At 37.6% G+C, this 20,115-nt stretch overlaps 2 protein-coding genes across 3 annotated transcripts; one reads left to right on the forward strand and one right to left on the reverse strand.

Annotated features, from left to right (window-relative positions):
• Positions 1 to 862: 862 nt before the first annotated feature.
• On the forward strand, positions 863 to 3,990 carry LOC139983163 (uncharacterized). Of its 2 annotated transcripts, none has more exons than XM_071996539.1 (3): positions 863 to 1,085; positions 3,212 to 3,335; positions 3,640 to 3,982. In XM_071996539.1, the coding sequence occupies exons 1-3, from the start codon at positions 1,013 to 1,015 to the stop codon at positions 3,776 to 3,778; spliced, it is 336 nt and encodes a 111-aa protein (XP_071852640.1). In that variant the 5' UTR covers positions 863 to 1,012; the 3' UTR covers positions 3,779 to 3,982. The 2 variants fall into 2 exon arrangements, with proteins under 2 accessions (XP_071852640.1, XP_071852641.1); XM_071996540.1 differs by lacking the exon at positions 863 to 1,085 and adding an exon at positions 2,944 to 3,087 and having other exon boundaries at positions 3,640 to 3,990.
• Positions 3,991 to 4,672: 682 nt separating this feature from the next.
• LOC139983164 (tRNA (guanine-N(7)-)-methyltransferase non-catalytic subunit WDR4-like) lies at positions 4,673 to 17,929 on the reverse strand. Its single transcript, XM_071996541.1, has 10 exons — positions 17,605 to 17,929; positions 16,278 to 16,388; positions 15,406 to 15,543; positions 14,568 to 14,724; positions 13,328 to 13,440; positions 12,388 to 12,448; positions 10,958 to 11,112; positions 9,645 to 9,840; positions 8,474 to 8,555; positions 4,673 to 6,711 (listed from the first exon to the last, which is right to left on the reverse strand). The coding sequence occupies exons 1-10, from the start codon at positions 17,676 to 17,678 to the stop codon at positions 6,518 to 6,520; spliced, it is 1,281 nt and encodes a 426-aa protein (XP_071852642.1). The 5' UTR covers positions 17,679 to 17,929; the 3' UTR covers positions 4,673 to 6,517.
• Positions 17,930 to 20,115: the final 2,186 nt, after the last annotated feature.

Raw genomic sequence — 20,115 nt, forward strand, 5'->3', positions numbered from 1 at the left:
GTTTCTGGTAACAGTTTACAAAATGACCTTGAACCAGTAAACGACGAAATGAAAATTATTTCTCTTTCTCGTTTCAATAACTACATACTGTAACCGAATCCTATGTGTAGCTGGTCATTGCAAGGCGTAAATAGGCTACTGGGTAGAAATAATTCGATAATATGATCAAAACTTTCAGATTTAAATATGGCAAAGCCAGCCGTGGTCTACCCGGAACCATCCCATGTCCAGGTTCATCCGATGATAGTAACTTTACTAACTCGATGGCAGTCTATTTTGCCTATACGTCCCCGGTATTAGGCCTATATACGAATCTGGGCTCTGGGCCTAAAATGGAGGCATATAGCTATAGATAAGATGCGCGAGAACTTAGGATTAATTTCGTCAAATAACTTGCACCAACACACCGTCACCGGCCCTGTCACTAGAGTCCACTGCTATTTCCATTTAATGTCTTTGTCAGTTCTTACTCCAACCCCAGAAGGATTTTATTCTCTCTTTTTTTTTTAGCCCGTTTTCTTGTTAAACTTCCTTAGTCTTCTCAATCTTCATCTTCCACTGTTTTTTTTTTTATTTGAATAACTATTTCATCTTATTTATTGTCAGTATTGATGTTTTCATTATTACGTGTTACATTATCTTGTGTGAGCGTTTTATTGCTATGATTGATTGCTTGCTTGATTAATTGATATATATATATATATATATATATATATATATATATATATATATATATATATATATATATATATATATATATATATAAAATCGAATTAATAAAAGTATGTGCGACTTTTAGATTTTTTTTTAAAACTTTTTGATATTTGTTCACGCGAGCGTAACCTTGAACTTCGAAAAATTTCTCATAGAGCAAACATTGATCGGATTATTTCAGCAGTCAAAAATAAATAAAACAGCAAACCAACAACTAATATTACATTTGTTGATTATTTTAAGCCATTAATCAAATACCAAAACTTCGAGGGATTTACATCAAAGCCTGCAGAGCAAAATGAAGTCACCGATTCTTCTGGGTTTGGTGATTATTTTATTATTCCACCAGAGTGAATCCCAGTGTTTGTGGGGTAAGTAGACCTAAATACGATTTACTCGGCATTATTATGGTTAGTGTAGCGAATACGTCATTATACGTCATTATGATGAGGTTTGGAAGAGGATGTGTGGTGGGAGGGTGCTATCAAAGTTTACTGTAGCTTGGCTTTCTAAACTCCTTATAGTCCCTATCACAGGGTTGTCCAACCTTTTGCAGAGAAGGGCCACATGGAATGATTATGATGAAGGAGGGGCCGCATGAACCCTACGCTCGATTTTTTTGCCCGAAGCCCAAGGCAACAAAATGTTAGCGCTGCGCACGGAGCGCACTGATTTATTTTCCTTCCTGATAAAACAGATGAATAAAGTTCAGCCGCCCCCCCCCCCCCTCCGCTGAGAGAGTGTCACACAAACTGACCTGTATGCAGTTTTTTTTGTTGGACCCAGAAGGTTCGAATGATTGATTATATAGCTTCAAATTGTTATCAATAACTCTGCTCACTAAAATTGTGCACCGTAGAGCATCTCTGGCGGGCCGGACCCAACCCTGCGGCGGGCCGGACTGTGGCCCGCGGGCCGTAGGTTGGACAACCCTGCCTTATCATAATTATATGTTTCATGTAGATAATGAATTGTAAAATAGTTCTGGGCGTATATTGTTATAGTCCATTTAGGCCTATGATTATTGCAACGGAAATAGACACGTAGACGGCATTTGTGATAAGGTGTTTATTTTTGCAATCCCTTTCACAACTAAATATCAAGATAAAGATAACAGGAAACTGTTAGCAAACGGCTTATCCACTGAAGAGCCTGTGTATATGAGAATGTGTAAAATTAAGTGGGCTGGACATTTCGATCCTAGCAGGATCTTCTTCAGAGGCTGAATGACATAACTAATAAGGTAGGACCAGTGTGGTTGTTTGAGCCTTTTCGAAATGATACTTAGATCTTGTGTAGTTTTCAAATGAAGTGTGAGAACATTCTGTATGATATATTAATGATATCGAATTAACTTAAAAGACCTTAGTTGTAATTTTATTCATAAAACATAAGTTTGTTCCCATGGCTATCATTTTTGATGAAGAGATGTATTATTCTGATAAATTGGCCACACTATGTTGCCACTGAATGTAGACCACTGTTTATAGCAGGGTTTCCCTAACTGGGGTGTATGGACCCCCCAGGGGTGCGTGAGTCCATCCCATGGGGTTCGTCAGACTTTTCTGAATGTCAAAACTAGAGTACTTTTTGTTGAACTAAAATCTGACTCTGACATCCACAGGGGGTTCGTGGGAGGGGGGATAAAGTTAGGGAAACCCTGGTTTATGAGCTCTTGATAAAGAAAGACCTATAGATCACACAGGAATGACTAAAGTCGGTAACTTTCGACAATCATTATTTCGAGGTCGCAGAAAATAGCGCGCACATGTGATGTTAGCAACTAAAACATCGAAATATGTAGTACTTCCCCATACAAACATATTCAGCTGAAAGCCGGTCAACTGCAATGATTAAAACTAAATTTAATAAAACAATAAATGCATTTATATGCAGTTCGCTATGGCTGGTGTGTTTCATTCAGTTACATGGCCTTGTAATGCCGCACGACTCGGGGAATTCAGATTCGAGGGCGCTCTGAGCTAGGCTGCTTTAGAGTTCCTATCTTGGAGTTCTTTAGAATTCCTATAAAAGAATTTTAGGCTCCTTTAGAGCTGTATCTAGAGAATACAGCTCTGGGCTGCTTCAGAGCCGTATATATTTAGATATACGGCTCTAGGCTGCTTGAAAATTATATATACTGACCAGACACCTGGCTCTAAATAAATCTAAGTCTACTCTACATACGTTTGAAACTTCAGTAGGCCTACATGGAAAAGCGTATGTTTTGTCGTCTACACTAGGCTAGGCGCACGTACGCACATTAACTCCGTCTCATAATCCACTTGGACTTGCACGCAACTAGTCCAAATCAAATAATTTAACAGAAAATAGGAAACCCAAACCAACTGCCATCTTTTGTAATGTTTGAAAGTAATGTATCTGATTTCACTCTTGCATGTATCTATAAGCTTTCTCATGTTATGTCGATAAGGATTTTTTTCCATTTTGATATTTTAAAATTTGGTCAAGCATCTTTTGGTGATTATGTTGATAGGTTCATTCGAGCCACCTGTCAGCTTAGATGATCCAAGGTGCCAGCCCGAATATTTCGAGGATAACTTTCCCTGTCAAAACTGCTTCTGTTCCGAAAACGGAGAATATTTTGATTGTTGTCGAAGGTAAGGACGTTGATCTTTAGTTATGTTCAATTGAAATCTCTGACTTGTTGCCTTGTTGGTATATCGACCTTGTTAAAAGTAAATTCTAAAAACATGGCTCCTTTGAAATCTGTTTGGACTCAAAAAAGTCATTTTGGTTTATTCTGTAAATTGTGGGCTTCTTTTCACTTGTAAGTAAAAGTAGTTTACTAGTTATAATGTTTGGTAGTCACTCCTTTATCCAACAAACCTGAAAGATCCATGAGAGTATTTGGTATATGTTTGAAGCATTAATAATGACATGTTTGGTCATTTATTCCCGCAGATCCAGTGCTATGCGTCCCCAAGTGAGAGACTCAGATAACTGTGCACTGGTATTTGATAGCGAGGAGTGCACGTGGTCCTTGACTCCATCTTCCACAGATAATCAAGAGGCGTGTGATGTGGTTGGTATGGTCGGATAATTCAGCTTCAACATGATCTTTAATCAACCGATCAACGGAACTCTGATAATTGACCAAAAAAAATGTTTATTCTAATCCGCGGGCATCATTTCAATATGACAGTATATATATAAGAATGAGAAATGGAACTATATCAAGTCAAAGTGTCAAGCAGTATCAACCTAATTCACGACTGAAATCAGAGAATCTTTTCCTCAACCGATTTAAACTAACATCACTTTAAATTGTTAAGCTATATATTAGTGTCTAAACTCATCAAGCAGCTAAAGGATAAGGCCATCTTATATCATTTCTTGTTCTATTTATCTTAATGATAGATCAATTGGCAATAAAAATAGAATGTTAAAACCTTTTTCACTTATCATTTAGAAGTTTGTGTTTCTGAGTCATCAACATCAAAGTCTCATCTGGGCCATCATGATAGCATTTAAAATTCTTCTGGGGAAGACCCTGTGGAATACCACCCACTATCTTTCTTCACTCCCTTCACTTATCTACAGCTTCTTACATCAGTTATGATGTAGATGGGCCAGACATTCTAAGCATTAAATGTGAGGGTGGAATGATGTGGACCATAAGTACGTAGTATTGGTAGCAAGAGCGTAGGAACCGGGGGGCTGGGGGGGGGGCGCCAGCCCCCAGTGAAAAATATGGGGGGCGGAAGTATCGTTCCGCCCCCCCCCCCCGCTAGCAAGTCAGAAAACCCCTTTTTCATTTCCAAATGAGAAAAAAATCTCATTTGAAGCACCAAATTGCATCTAAGGCCAGGTGAAAATGCAAAATTCTTTACAAAATGGAATGGGTGTTGAAGTGTGTTATAGGCCGGCCGGCCATCAGTCTTCAGCCCCCCTACTCAAAAGTACCTTCCTACGCCACTGATTGGTAGGTTACATCCTAAGCATTTAATGTGAGGGTGGAACGATGTGGACCACTAGTACATAGTATTGGTAGGTTACATCCACAATAATTAGGTGTATTCCCAAGAATGGCTTGGTAAACTGTTTTCAATGTTCGATTACATCATCAATGAATAAAAAGACTACACCAGAGGCAACATCATTTTCCTTCAAAGACTGGAAGTGTAATATCTAAATAGTTATGTGAAAGATCTTAATTGGTTGTCATAGCAACGCTTTCATGAACAAAATGGGGGCACCTGAGCTAACAAATGTTCTAAACCTTACATACCACAGGTATAACACTAACCCCTTATTAACAGCGTAAAATACGTTCACATTTAAAATAAGAGATCCATCTTACATAGTCTATACTATCGTCACAATAATTAATAATCAATTAAACAAAGCCGCATAACCTTCAATGTTCGCAAACATCTGTTCATCTTCCCTGAAGATTAATGAACACCCCACATAACCTTCAATGTTTGCAACCATCTGTTGATCATTCCTGAAGTTCAATGAACACTCCGCATAACCTTCTCTCTGAGCTGAGATACATTCGCATCAAACAATCAAAATAAATCAATTTTCTAGCTATAACTTTATATATCCATTTCCCAAAAGTCAACAACTTTCAAGGTAACAGAGATAGATTGTCAGAAGCAATAAAGTGCTTTGAAAAGCCAAAAGCTTCATTATGTACTGTAAATGGACTGTCCAGACTGGTAATGTTGCATTACTCATTAATACATGATATAAGCTGTAGCACAGAATGTGACTGTACTGCCTAGTACTGTATGTACTGTACATGGACACCTATTGACTGCACAGCCTGGTAATGTTGCATTACTCCTGAATACATGATATAAGCTGTAGTACAGAATGTGACTATACTGCCTAGTATGTACATGGACACCTATTGACTGCACAGCCTGGTACTGTCACATTACTCATTAATACATGACATAAGCTGTAGCACAGAATGTGACCGTACTGCCTAGTGTGTACTGTACATGGACACCTATTAACTGCACAGACTGGTACTGCACATTACCCAATAACACATGATATACTGTAGGCTGTAGCACAGAATGTGACTGTACTGCCTAGTATGGACTGTACATGGACACCTATTGACTGTACAGCCTGGTACTGCACATTACTTGTTAATACATGACATAAGCTGTAGTGTAGCACCAACCAACTCAATGGCACTTAGTAAAGGAACAATTTTAAGCTTGAGCATATTCATGCCAGAGAATAGTCACAGGTATGTTACAACAAATATTTTTTTTATTCCAGGCTGGCAAGCTATTGTATGTATGTATGTATTTTAGATCCTCCTGCAAGCAGGAAGTTGTGAAGAAGTCTTATTGGTTTATCAAAGCCGCAAGCTGACCGAAGTCAGTCTCTTACATTCATATTTAACGTCCATGATTATGAATTGTCAATTGTCAACAACTCTGTAACTGGATGACATAAGTTAATCTGGGAGTGACTCGAACCAGGGACCTTATGATTGAAAGGCACCGGCGTTAACAACTGAGCTAACACTCCTCAACCACTGAGCTAACACTCCTCAACCACTGAGCTAACACTCCTCAACCACTGAGCTAACACTCCTTAACCACTGAGCTAACACTCCTATTGGGATATACAATTCGTAGAATAATTATCTCCCTGCCAAATGTTCGATTCAACATTTTCCACCAATATCTGTCTTTCAACATATATTTCCATGGCTTTGCTTTCTTCTTTCACACCAATCATAATAGTTCTGTATTCTTAGTTGGCTGTTTTTTATTTTGCAATCTACAGACAATTCTGTTTCCCAATTTTGCTACATTTTCGATTCATCTTTACTCTCTACTTTCATTCGTTTTCTTTGTTCTTGCCTGGCTAGTCTAGCTTCATATTTCTCTTTTCTAATTTCTTCATCTGCTATTCTCTGCTGCTTTTTGTTCATGTATTCCTGCATATGATTATAGTTCTTCTTGTGTAGAGAGACCAGGGCTTGATCTGCATTCAGAGAGTCTGTAAATAACAATAATAAAGGCATTTATATAGCGCCATAACTAAAACGATAATCTATGGCGCTTTACAAGGAAAAAATAAATCATACAAATGAACAAAAACAGCAACAAGACAGAAAAGAGTAAAAAGAGGATTACTTAAAGGCCTTATTAAAGAGAACTGTCTTCAGAGCTTTTTTGAAAGAGAGAAATGTGGATAGATTAGCAACCGAAGACGGCAAGTCGTTCCACAGCCTGGCCCCATTTACAGAATATACATGGTTGCCAAACTGTTTTGTGCAGGTGGTGGGAACGTTTGAAGTAGTAGCAGATATACTTCTTATTCAATATGACGAAACACGCTTAGTAAACTTCTTACACAAATAATCGAGAGCCTGTTTATTAATACATTTATAAATCAAACAAAGAACCTTGAATGTAATGCGTTGCTCAATGGGGAGCCAATGTAAAGTGAATAGACAGTGAAGAGAATAAAGGCATGCAATAGTTGCTCTAAAGACTATGATCTACTTTTGAACTTAGAAATTATTGAAGTAGAATAAATTCAAGTCAATTACCACAACATATCCTTCATCTCAGAAGCATTATGAGGCCAACCAGACTACATCTCTTATTTAAGATTTATTTGCACATTCCAGCAAACATAAATCTGCTATAAAACTCTCAATACTTCTTTCTTTCTCAGATTTTATATAGAATGTTCATCTCTCATTTCATGAGGTACAGTATGCAATGCAGCATATCACAGTATTTCAACCACTATATGCAGTTTAGGGCAAACAACAATTTGTGATGTCCCCAAAGATGGTAGCATCCCTGCTAGTACTGGTCTGTCCATAATCCATAACCCTTCCAGTTCTTGTTTACTCCTAATCCTGGCAGTACTGGTGTACCCCTAACCCTACCAGTGCTGGTGTACCCTAACCCTGCTAGTACTGGTGTACCCCTATCCCTATTCCTGCCAGTCCTGATGTACCCCTTAACTTGCCAGTACTGGTGTACCTCTATCCATCCTAGTACTGATGTACCCTAACCCTGCCAGTACTGGTATACCCTAACCCTCCCAATTCTGGTGTAATCCTAACCCCAAACCCTAACCCTACCAGTACTGGTGTACCCTAACCCTGCCAGTACTGGTATACCCTAACCCTCCCAATTCTGGTGTAATCCTAACCCCAAACCCTAACCCTACCAGTACTGGTGTACCCTAACCCTGCTAGTACTGGTGTACCCCTTAACTTGCCAGTACTGGTGTACCTCTATCCATCCTAGTACTGATGTACCCTAACCCTGCCAGTACTGGTATACCCTAACCCTCCCAATTCTGGTGTAATCCTAACCCCAAACCCTAACCCTACCAGTGCTGGTGTACCCTAACCCTGCTAGTACTGGTGTACCCCTATCCCTATTCCTGCCAGTCCTGATGTACCCCTTAACTTGCCAGTACTGGTGTACCTCTATCCATCCTAGTACTGATGTACCCTAACCCTGCCAGTACTGGTATACCCTAACCCTCCCAATTCTGGTGTAATCCTAACCCCAAACCCTAACCCTACCAGTACTGGTGTACCCTAACCCTGCCAGTCCTGATGTACCCTAACCCTGCCAGTCCTGATGTACCCTAACCCTGCCAGTCCTGATGTACCCTAACCCTGCCAGTCCCGATGTACCCTAACCCTCCCAGTACTGGTATACCCTAACCCTCCCAATTCTGGTGTAATCCTAACCCCAAACCCTAAACTTGTCAGTACTGCTGTACCTACCTTTCAGAAACTCCCACTCCTTGTTTAATAACTCCAAGATAGACTTCTGCCAAGCTTCTGGAAAAGATGTTGCTCTGGTAACCTAAGCAAAAAGAGTAGTTAAAATTATAGCAAGACTGTACAAACTTGGAAAATCAACTAGTGTCCAGTTTGAAAACCTTAGAATAAACATTGCCTGGATAGGGCACAATGGTAATCATTAGACGCTTAATCATTATTCATGTATCAGTATCTAGGTTGCATTATCTCTTTCCAGTATAAGCCTTCCAAGCATGTGTCCATTACCATTACACTTATCCACGCCATACTATTATTTGTTATCATCTCTACAAAATGCAAATGAAAATTGAGAGGAGCCAATTCATGACCTTGAAACCTGTGTAGACACCCTTACAAGAAACAACAAGAATACAACTTTGATAGTTTCATGAAGAACACTGGATATGTATTTCTGGGATTGCCGAGATGGAGAACCTATATGATGCTGAACAGTACGCCACACTGCATATGTATTTCTGGGATTCGTGAGATGAAGAGCCTATATGATGCTGAACAGTACGCCACACTAGATATGTATTTCTGGGATTGCCAGGATGGAGAACCTATATGATGCTGAACAGTACGCCACACTGCATATGTATTTCAGGGATTCTTGAGATGAAGAACCTATATGATGCTGAACAGTACGCCACACTGCATATGTATTTCTGGGATTCCTGAGATGAAGAACCTATATGATGCTGAACAGTACTTCACATTCATACCTCATATTATTTATGTATGTATGTCAGGCTACTCTGTGTGGTTAAACACCTCATATCATTTTTGTATATCAGACTACTCTTTGTGGTTAAATAACTCATATTATTTAATATCAGTATTGATGCTCTTGATATTATGTTTGAACACTTTCTTCATTGATTGATTGAAATAAAATTGAATAAAATGAATATAAAAAATATATATAAAGACAACAGTTCTTGATAAATTTATTTTGATGACAAAGTGATTCTAACAGAACGCATAACAGAAGTAGCTGGAGGAACGAAAGTTGACTTCCTGTTAGTAATGAGCAAAATGTCTGAAAACAACTCTTTCAAAACATTGGTAGGATTACCATCTAGATAGATTCTGATTATTTGTGATCAATAACGAAGCACTCAACACTTACCTCAACTTTTTCATTAAGGTCTGACAATTGAAATACTTGTACAGCCTCTACAGGTGACCCCTGGATGACCCAAAGACACCCCTCAAGGTCAAATGTGATGCAGAATATGTCAGCTTCATTGTGTATTTTAGAGACTTCCTTTAGAGTATATCCTGAGGGGTCTTCTAAAACTTGGTATACCAGACAAACTTTTTCCCTAGAAGTGAGGATATAAAAAGATGATCCATGTCAAGGCACATGCATTATATCACATGTATTGTGAATACACATTTACTTTGGTATGATTACTTTACAGTTACCTTAATATATTACCTACCCTAAGAGACTGATGGCCACATGTCATTACTCTGGCCAGGACAGAGAGGTATTGAGTATTCTTTACCTACCCTAACAGACTGATGGCCACATGCCATTACTCTGGCCAGGACAGAAAGGTATTGAGTATTCTTTGGCATGATTAGTTTACAGTTACCTTAATATATTACCTACCCTAATAGACTGATGGCCACATGTCATTACTCTGGCCAGGACAGAGAGGTATTGAGTATTTTTTGGCATGATTAGTTTACAGTTACCTTAATATATTACCTATCCTAAGAGACTGATGGTCACATGCCATTACTGTGGCCAGGACAGAAAGGTATTGAGTATTCTTTGGCATGATTAGTTTACAGTTACCTTAATATATTACCTACCCTAATAGACTGATGGCCACATGTCATTACTCTGGCCAGGACAGAGAGGTATTGAGTATTCTTTGGCATGATTAGTTTACAGTTACCTTAATATATTACCTATCCTAAGAGACTGATGGCCACATGTCATTACTCTGGCCAGGACAGAGAGGTATTGAGTATTCTATGGTATGATTAGTTCAAAGTATCCTTAATATATTACCTACCCTAAGAGACTGATGGCCACATATTATTACTCTGGCCAGGACAGAGAGGTATTGAGTATTCTATGGTATGATTAGTTAACAGTTACCTTAATATATTACCTGTGCCCTAAGAGACTGATGGCAACATGTTATTACTCTGGCCAGGACAGAGAGGTATTGAGTATTCTTTGGCATGATTAGTTTACAGTTACCTTAATATATTACCTACCCAAAGAGACCAACAGCCACAAATCATTACTCTGGCCAGGACAGAGAGGTATGGAGTATTCTTTGGTATAATTAGTTTGCAGTTACCTTAATATATTACCTAGCCTAGGAGACTGATGGCCACATGTCATTACTCTGGCCAGGACAGAGAGGTATAGAGTATTCTATGGTATGATTAGTTTACAGTTACATTAATATTACCTACCCTAATAGACTGATGGCCACATATCCATTCTTTGAGCAGGTCAGGTGTGTAACTGTGAAGTATTCTTCAGGCTTTTTCACTCTGCTTTCATGGTTTATGTCAACCGAAGCAAGCTGTTTGCAATGATGGTAATCCCATAACCTTATTGTGGAATCCTACAGAAATGTACAAAAGAGTTATATTCATGGCAAAGAAATAAATGCAACAACGCATATGTCAGACAAATACTGCAATTAAGTATTATTCTTTTTATTAAGAGTGCACTGGAACAGTGTAGCAACAATGCAAACATAGGAATACTGCAAAAAGGAATGAGATGTGATGTTTGACAGGGGCTGGACATGTTCAGGGATGTGCCCAGAATTTCCTGAGTGCCCCCCTCCCCTTTGAGAAATTTTTTGATTTTGAAGGTGCCCAGATGCCAAATGCTGGCACTTGTATAGCTTTGCACATACACAAGTACTAGTTTTGCTAACAATTTCCATTTTTTCATTTTTTTCCAATTTATGTTGAATATATTGTTAGGAATGTCAGGATTTTAGATGAAAATAGTGCTGGGCGTGATTCATTGTTTTGAAGACAGTGCTGGGCGAGGCCGCCCAGCGTGGGCACATCCTTGATGTTACAGGTTGATATACATAAGGTAAGAATCAGGCTATTACAGAGGTATGACAATGTAACACATGGTGAGATATGACAAGGGTACCGGTATGACAATGTGGTAAGATAAATACCTTAAAGAACATACCTTTAAGACACATACCCAAACGATACCTTACAGAATATAGTTCAAAGACAAATACCTTAAAGAATATACCTTTAAGACACATACCCAAACGATACCTTACAGAATATAGTTCAAAGACAAATACCTTAAAGAATATACCTTTAAGACACATACCCAAACGATACCTTACAGAATATAGTTCAAAGATAAATACCTTAAAGAATATACCTTTAAGACACATACCCAAACGATACCTTACAGAATATAGCTCAAAGACAAATACTTTAAAGAACATACCTTTGAGACACATACCTAAAAGATATCTTACAGAATATAGTTCAAAGACAAATACTTTAAAGAACATACCTTTAAGACACATACTCAAAAGATACCTTACAGAATATATGAAGACAAATACCTTAAAGAATATACCTTTAAGACACATACCCAAAAGATACCTTACAGAATATAGTTCAAAGACAAATACCTTAAAGAATATACCTTTAAGACACATACCCAAAAGATACCTTACAGAATATAGTTCAAAGACAAATACCTTTGAAGACAGATCTATACCTTCAAGATACTCTAACAATATATACATTTCTAATTTATCAAGCTCTTTTGAATATTTCATTATATTTTTTATATTCAAAATCTTCGAAGTAATTTTAGTGTATGTACAGATCCAATGGATACTCACCCCACCAGCTGACACCAAGAGATTCCCCTTTCCAGGAACAATCTGAAAACAGCTGACAAATCTATAAATGGAAAAAATGTTTTTCTATCATCAAACAGGTCTGCATATTACAAGAAACAGCCTCAACTGGGGCTAAATGCAATAAACACATTGACGTTCTTTGAAACCATTGTCTCAGTTCTGTGCTACAACAGACAGAGTAAATATCAAATATCTCTTACTAATATCTGAAATGTTTGTAACATACATGTACAATTACAAAACTATGTTTAAGTATCAGTACAAAAGAACATTAGTGTGGACACACACAACTGAGCATAGGATTAATCACAAAAAATGTTACAGCATTCTCTGAGGTATTTTATTCAACAAGTTTTATATTCAATAGCATGGTTCATCACATTACCTATATATTGAATCATTAATAGGATGGATTTTATGTACTTACACTACATTACATATTATAAGATGTATAGCATGGTTCTTATGTACTTACAATAAATTGTATCATTAATAGCATGGTTCTTATGTTTTATAACACATAACCTATATATTGTATCATTAATAGCATGGTTGTTATGTACTTACAGTACAACACATTGTATCATTAATAGCATGGTTCTTATGTTTTACAACACATTACCTATATATTGAATTATTAATAACATGGGTGTTGTTCATAAAGTTACAGCACATACTATAATGTATAACTACATTTAAATATTGTTGGTGTTTATTGATGGTATAGGTTGACTTTCCATCCTACAGTAATACCAATAACAAAGTAATGATAAACCTAATCCTAACCCTAAACCACATGCCATAGGATAAACAGGATACACCTTACCAAGAAGAGATGAAGGTCAGAGCCCTGGGATACATTTAACAAGGACATTAATATGAACGGGTTATCACTATTTGCTTTTATTGAGTTACTTACTGTGTGTGACCTAAACAATAGCCGTGGATGTTGTAAGCGTTAGGGAGGCAGCTGACTCTGATCTTCTCATCTCTGTCACACGTTATGATGAACTTATTATCAGGTGTTGCTGCCTGTAATGTATAAACAAAGGGTTCACATCTTCATGGTCGTCCACAGGCAGGTGTATGTATGTATTTTAGATCCTCCTGCAAGCAGGAACTTGCGAAGAAGCCACATTGGCTTATCAAAGCCGTACATTTAACGTCCATGATTATGAATTGTCAATTGTGAACAACTCTGTAACTGGACGACATACATTAATCTTGGAGTGACTCGAACTGGGGACCTTATGATTGAAAGGTACCGACGTTAACCACTGAGCTGTGGGAACCTGTTAAAAGTTGCCATACATTCATATTACATTTTGCAATATGGATGCGTAGCTGGTCTATCCTTACAGAATCCCAGGACCTCCTACTGACCCCATGGCATCCTCCTGACCGCAGGGACTCCTGCTGATCCCAGGGACTCCTACTGATCCCAGGGCCTCCTTATGACCCCAGGGCCTCCTATTGTACCCCAGAAACCCAGGGCCTCCTACTGACCCCAGGGCCTTCAAGCTGTATAAAATGGTCCCATCAATGGTCCTCGAAGGTTGTGTGTTTCAGTCTAATGCACTGTAATATGTAACAATACCTGTGGGCTGCCAGCTACACACACATTCACTTAATATTGTACTTCATATCACCTCAGGGATATGGCTGGAGGAAATCCAATCTATTATACCAAAGTATCTTAGAATCTTTCTCAAAGTCCACCATGATTTTGGTTGGATAAAATCACTTTCTTAATATCTAAGTTGTGATTAATTAGGTCAGCACCTAAATCCAGTGTTAATCATGAATTTTAGTCAATATTTGACAAATCCTAGATTTTAAACAACAATTTGTATTTAGTCATTGATCAATCACATGAATTGGACTTGATCTATTTGTGAAATTGACAAACTGAGGAAAATTGATTTATAGCAAGTACATTAACAGTGAGACAACCAATGGATGAGCAGGAATCATGGTTTCTTTTACCTCCATTTTGTTAGATTGTGTTTTGTCTTGGCAAAGAACAAACTGGTGACTTTTCGTCTTGTAATTTTGAACGGATATTTACATACACCGTAAGGCATGGTCACATGATGCCATATCAACCAATCAGAGGCAAGCATGAAAATATAGATAGTGTTTGTAGTATTCAGACTTACCACATCTAGAAGCATTGACACATGTCCTAACAGCAGAGATCCTGGCTCATCAACAGTCTTCACTGAAAACTGATAGACATCTCCAAACTTATCTGCTAATAGCACAAACTCCTCAGAGGGAGTGAATGTTACAGATGTACACCGTTTTTGTATGCTTCTAAGGAAGAAAAAACCAAAAAGTATAGAGTATCTACATAAATACGTCTGATATACATAACAAGCAGATACAGGGTTCTGTTCTGTCTACCTAACAACATGATTCAGAGTTCCATGCTGTCTGTTCTACCTTCAGTGTCACTTAGGAATATAGAAGAAAGCTGCACACTTCAAGTGACTGAGTGGGATTCTTTTCAAGTAGTCAAGATCTGTAACTGACCCATACAACCTGCACACAACAACTCTTTTCTGTTAATAATGCCTGATGCTTTCTTGGGTCACATTACGATTATTTACCAATTAAAAGGTAGGCAGTCATAGAAATGAACAAAGTCACATTGATAAGTGACAATCAAGAATATACTATATGTACCTGTCTGCTTTCCTGAACCAACTCTGACTAAAACTGGCTTAATATGGATACACTGCCAGACTATCCATGGATACTCCAACAGTCCAGTAGAGTTTGCAGTAGAGTCTCATCTGAGTAGTGTGCACCATTAAATCCTTCTGCTTCTTTTCTCTTTCAAATAACAGAACTTACAAATACATGTACTGATCACAGGAGTGCTTCCCCTGTAGTTAATGATGGTCCTACAGTTATGCTCACTATTTGATTACATAAGTTAAAGTAACCCCCTTCCCTTCCATTCAATACACTACCTTCTGTCAGGAATGTTACCTTTTAGAAAGAAGACTCCAAGGATTAGTTTTCCACAAGTAGAGGTTTTTCCTGTCATCACAACAGGTGACGAAATCACCACTCGATGAAATGTTGCAGCTAAGAATCGCTCCAGTGGGTTGCTTTTGTTGTGGATCTCTAGTAAAAGATTATATAGCAGTAATGATTATCTTATGAATAAATATAGCAGTATTGCGTATCTTATGACAAAAAATAAATAGATATATAACAGTACTTATTGAGTATCTTATGAATAAAGATTATACTGTATAAGAGTGGTGATTATCTTATGAATAAAGATTATATAGCATTATCTTATGAATAAATATAGCAGTATTGAGTTTCTTATGAATAAAGTTTACTGTATGTAGCAGTATTGAGTATCTTATGGATAAAGACATACGGTAAAGCAGCATTGAGTATCTTATGAATACAGATTATATAGCAGTGAGTATCTTATGAAAACAGATTATATAGCAGAATTTAGAATATTATGAATAAATATAGTAGTGTTATGTATCTTACAAAACAGATTATATAACAGTATTGAGTATCTGAGTATCGTATGAACAAAGATAAATAGCAGTATTAACTATTAAGTATCTTATGAAAACAGATTATACAGCAGTAGTGAGTATCTTATGAAAACAGATTATATAGCAGAATTTAGAATCTTATGAATAAATATAGCAGTATTGAGTATCTTATGAATAAAGATTATCAGTATTGAGTGTCTTAGGGAGAAAGATGTATGTGGTCATATGTTGTCTCTTAAGACATATATTTAATCAATATCATTCTTACTTGGTTGAAGCATAGAAACAACAAGATGACTCATGCTGTATGCCATATGTCTGGGTTGTTATACTTACGTGGTCTTGCTTTCAGACGATGTGTCCCTTTCATTCTGCTTCTCTGCATTTCTTTGTGGTAGAATTTCCTCTTGATTCTGTAAATCTTCTGTAAAGCTGCTATAATCAGTTCTATCAACAAAATATAGATGCAATTCTTTGAGATAACAGTATATCACTATCTGATTTATAGGGCGCAATGTGGAGATTCAATAGCAGATTATGTGTTCTGTATGTGTTATCAGTGTTAGCAGCAAATACAGTAATACTGTACATACTGTACTATGCCAATATTTTGTAAAGATTCATAGTATTATATATATCTTTTCATTACTTCCACCATTTATTGTTGAATATATTTTATTAAAGATCTGCTTTATTGGCTCCAATTATAGCATGCTATAGCTAGGTAAGTTTTGTGAATATGTAATCGACCTGCCACAGTCGTAAATCGACCTCAGGCTTTACAATTAACCTAAATACTGTAGCTTCTTAACACCCTTAGGTTCTTTGTGTAATGGAAGTATGTTCATGCCTACAGTGTAGTTAATCATACTATACATTGTTCACACAAAGACCCTCATACAAGATAAAATATGTGGCAGGCTTTGCAGACTCATTGGTAAAAAGAGGTCATTTTATGACCAAGGCAGGTCCACGATGTAATCTCAAGAAACTTTTCCATGATAGCGTGCTATATTAAGGACCAACACAAGTTTTACATTTGGAGTTACAATGTTTTGACACTACATGCATAGAGTGGCTGCACCCTATTTATATGTATCACACAAAGAGTGAGTCTACATGCATCAAGTACTCTAAGTCTTACTGATATACTTTAAAGAAGCTGACAACAAGCAGGTGCCCCCCCCCCCCAATAAAAAACAAGAGTTTAATACTACCAAATATACTTGTGTGGAGTCCAGACAAAATATGCACGGATGTTAATACAATCATTGGAATTGCAGTCAGAAAACTGATATAGCTTGTTCTACTCACAAGGTGACCTTAACAGCAGGCAAACAGTTGCAGTGTAACTGTAAATTAATATGCAGATTCACTTATCAACTGTAGAGACCCCCTAGTACTAGTAATGTAAGAGAATTGTCTGCTAGAATTATCTCTAGTAATAATGTCTCCTTAGTCTAGGCCTAACGTTAGCCTACTTGTCTAAAACAATTGACCACAACACACAGCAACTTGACTATAACGAGTACAGTAGTCAGTATCGTACTAGAGCTCCTATCGGTTATATCGCGGAACGGGTTCCCGTGTGATAAGCCAACAAACCATTTTATCACTCAAACTGTGTTTCGTTAGGAAACCACCAAAAAAGGTCGTAATGTACCTATAGGAAAATATACGGAGCTTGCTGCCACATGTGGCAACAGCGATGCCTTCACCAAATTTCAATGATGCCATTTTGTTCAGAAACTGTTTCTTTTCAAATTCGTTTTGGACTGGTTATCGTATGCGAACATCTATCGATGAGATGATGTAAATGAGGTAGCATACGCAGTATAGATACACTGTCGACTTCAGCACCAACAGCTGAACGTGTTTTGAAGTTGTAGAGTCCGAGGGCATGAGAACTGAGCAATTAGGACTTCAAACACAATAAAAGCGGAATAAGATAATGTGTACACTCTTAGGGTCTGTGAAGCTCTGACTTGCTGCTGTATTCTACCATACAAACTACACACCACTAGTCTAGCTATTTACATAACATAAACATGATAACAATATTACGGAAGCTTAAAAGTGCCATCAAGGTAAGAAAAACTTTGCCCCATAAGTTTTTTCAGTAAATTGTTTAGATAACAAGATAATATCTTATCAGAATTGAGAAAAATGTTGGATTGCTCAGTTGCTTAAACTGAGCAATTGAACAATTTTCTGCAAATGTTTAATTGACAACTAATCATATCTCGTCAATTTGACATTTTTCTGCAAAATGTTTAATTGTTCACTTCATTCCAACTGAGCAATTGAACACATTTCTGCAAAATATTTCATTGACAACTAAATTAAACAACTAAACATTTTACAGAAAATTGCTCAATTGTTCATTTGGAATGAGGGGAACAATTTCATATTTTACAGAAAAATGTTGAAATGACATATTGTAAGTGGTCAATTCAACATTTTGCAGAAAATTTATCAAGTTGAGCCCATATCAAAGCTAATGTATAGCCTACCGTCGGGTTAACTTATAACAAACTCGTTGAATAGCGTTTGTGACTGAAAAACAAGAAACTCTTTTACCGTTGACCAAACAATCAGCTCAGGGTAGTTTTGTGTTGGGCTTGTTTTAGAACATTCATGAAGGTGCTGGCCTAAGTGAAGCCTATAGATTGTTTTGAAAAAAAGGTCAAAATGTAGAACCTTCCCAACTTTTGAATCAAAACAAAGTTTGAACCAAAATATTGGAAACAAACATCAATATCAGGTACCACCCCCCCCCCCTCCTCCACAGCAAATAGGTAGTTTTGAATAGATCTGTATTTCAACTTCAATTCTAACACTCAAACCAAGTCTATAGCTATAGAAGGGATAGGAAGATACATGTTGTCAAAGTGTTAGGTTGGGGGTGGGGGGGGGGACATATTACCCCAGTAAAGTGTTTACAAGTTAGAGGCCAGTTAGTTGCACTAAGGAGGTTCTACAAGAAGAAACTCCTTCGTTGAGCAAGCTTGAAACATATTTACAATTCATTGATTCCACGCGATACATCCAAGCATAACTATCTGGAAATTTCATCTTGTGGTCAGCAAGGATGAAATAACGATCGCCTGCTGCCAGAGATTGGGAGATATGAGGGGTATTGAAGTCAACTAGCTTGGCTAAGGCTTGCCCCAGATTCCATAGGGCCAATATTCGTTGTATAAACTTCTAGCATGGACAATTTAAAACTTTCCCTGTGGTCTTTGCGTTTATTTTGTTGCTGAGTGTGATCAATAGAACTTTTCGTAACAGACTTCACATGAGTCGTTAGGGTATACGTGAGCTGAACGACAAAGATATTACTTACTTTCTCAAAGAATCAAATTCTTGCTGTGTTTCATGAGATGGTTCTGATGAGCCTGTTTTCTTCTTGATTGCTGAACAGTTTAAAAAAAAAACTCTAATTGCTGATCATACATACGTGACGTGGAGGAACAGATTCTGGATCGTTTACTGCGACGAAATAACAATTAATTACCAAAAAGAGATAACGAATACATGAATGAAATGTTATCTACTTTCACCGGAAGTCAATATTCTTCACCCAGCTAAAATATCACGTTCCTCTAGAAATTATCGTCTAGAAATAACGTATAAAAATCACGTTCTATAAATCCCGTCTAGAAATTACGTTCTTGAAATCACGTCTAGAAATCCCCTACAAATCACGTTCCTCTAGAAATACCAGGGTGTCGTCTACCTGTTCAGCCAATTCAGGTTTTTTGAAGACTTCCTTTCACATTGTAATTTTTTGTTTCTTGTGATAAAACAAATAAATAAATAAATAATTAGCTTCAAGGGCGTAGGAACCGGGGGGCTGGGGGCGCCAGCCCCCAGTGAAAAATGTGGAGGGGCGGAAGTATCATTCCGCCCCCCGCTTCGCAAGTCAGAAAACCCCCTTTTCATTTCCAAATGAGAAAAAAATCTCATTTGGAGCACCAAACTGCATCTAAGGCCTGGTGAAAATACAAAATTAAGTTTACAAAATGGAGTGGGTGTTGAAGTTTGCTATATTGCACCAAATTGCATCTGAGGCTATCTGGAAATGCAAACAAATCCAAAGGGGATCCAGGCCGGCCATCAGTCTTCAGCCCCCCCCCCCCCACTCAAAAGTACCTTCCTACGCCACTGATTA

This window comes from Apostichopus japonicus, chromosome 16 (assembly GCF_037975245.1).
Source record: "Apostichopus japonicus isolate 1M-3 chromosome 16, ASM3797524v1, whole genome shotgun sequence".
NCBI classification, from domain to species: Eukaryota; Metazoa; Echinodermata; class Holothuroidea; order Aspidochirotida; family Stichopodidae; genus Apostichopus; species Apostichopus japonicus.

Coding starts and splice junctions, on each gene's coding strand:
- LOC139983163 (XM_071996539.1), top strand. CDS start 1,013: ATGAAGTCACCGATTCTTCTGGGTTTGGTGATTATTTTATTATTCCAC. Junction 1,086..3,211: donor TGAATCCCAGTGTTTGTGGG/GTAAGTAGACCT, acceptor TTATGTTGATAG/GTTCATTCGAGCCACCTGTC. Junction 3,336..3,639: donor TATTTTGATTGTTGTCGAAG/GTAAGGACGTTG, acceptor TTATTCCCGCAG/ATCCAGTGCTATGCGTCCCC.
- LOC139983164 (XM_071996541.1), bottom strand. CDS start 17,678: ATGGCATCATTGAAATTTGGTGAAGGCATCGCTGTTGCCACATGTGGC. Junction 12,449..13,327: donor TATTGTTTAGGTCACACACA/GTAAGTAACTCA, acceptor TTCCATTTATAG/ATTTGTCAGCTGTTTTCAGA. Junction 8,556..9,644: donor ACCTTAATGAAAAAGTTGAG/GTAAGTGTTGAG, acceptor CTTTTTGCTTAG/GTTACCAGAGCAACATCTTT.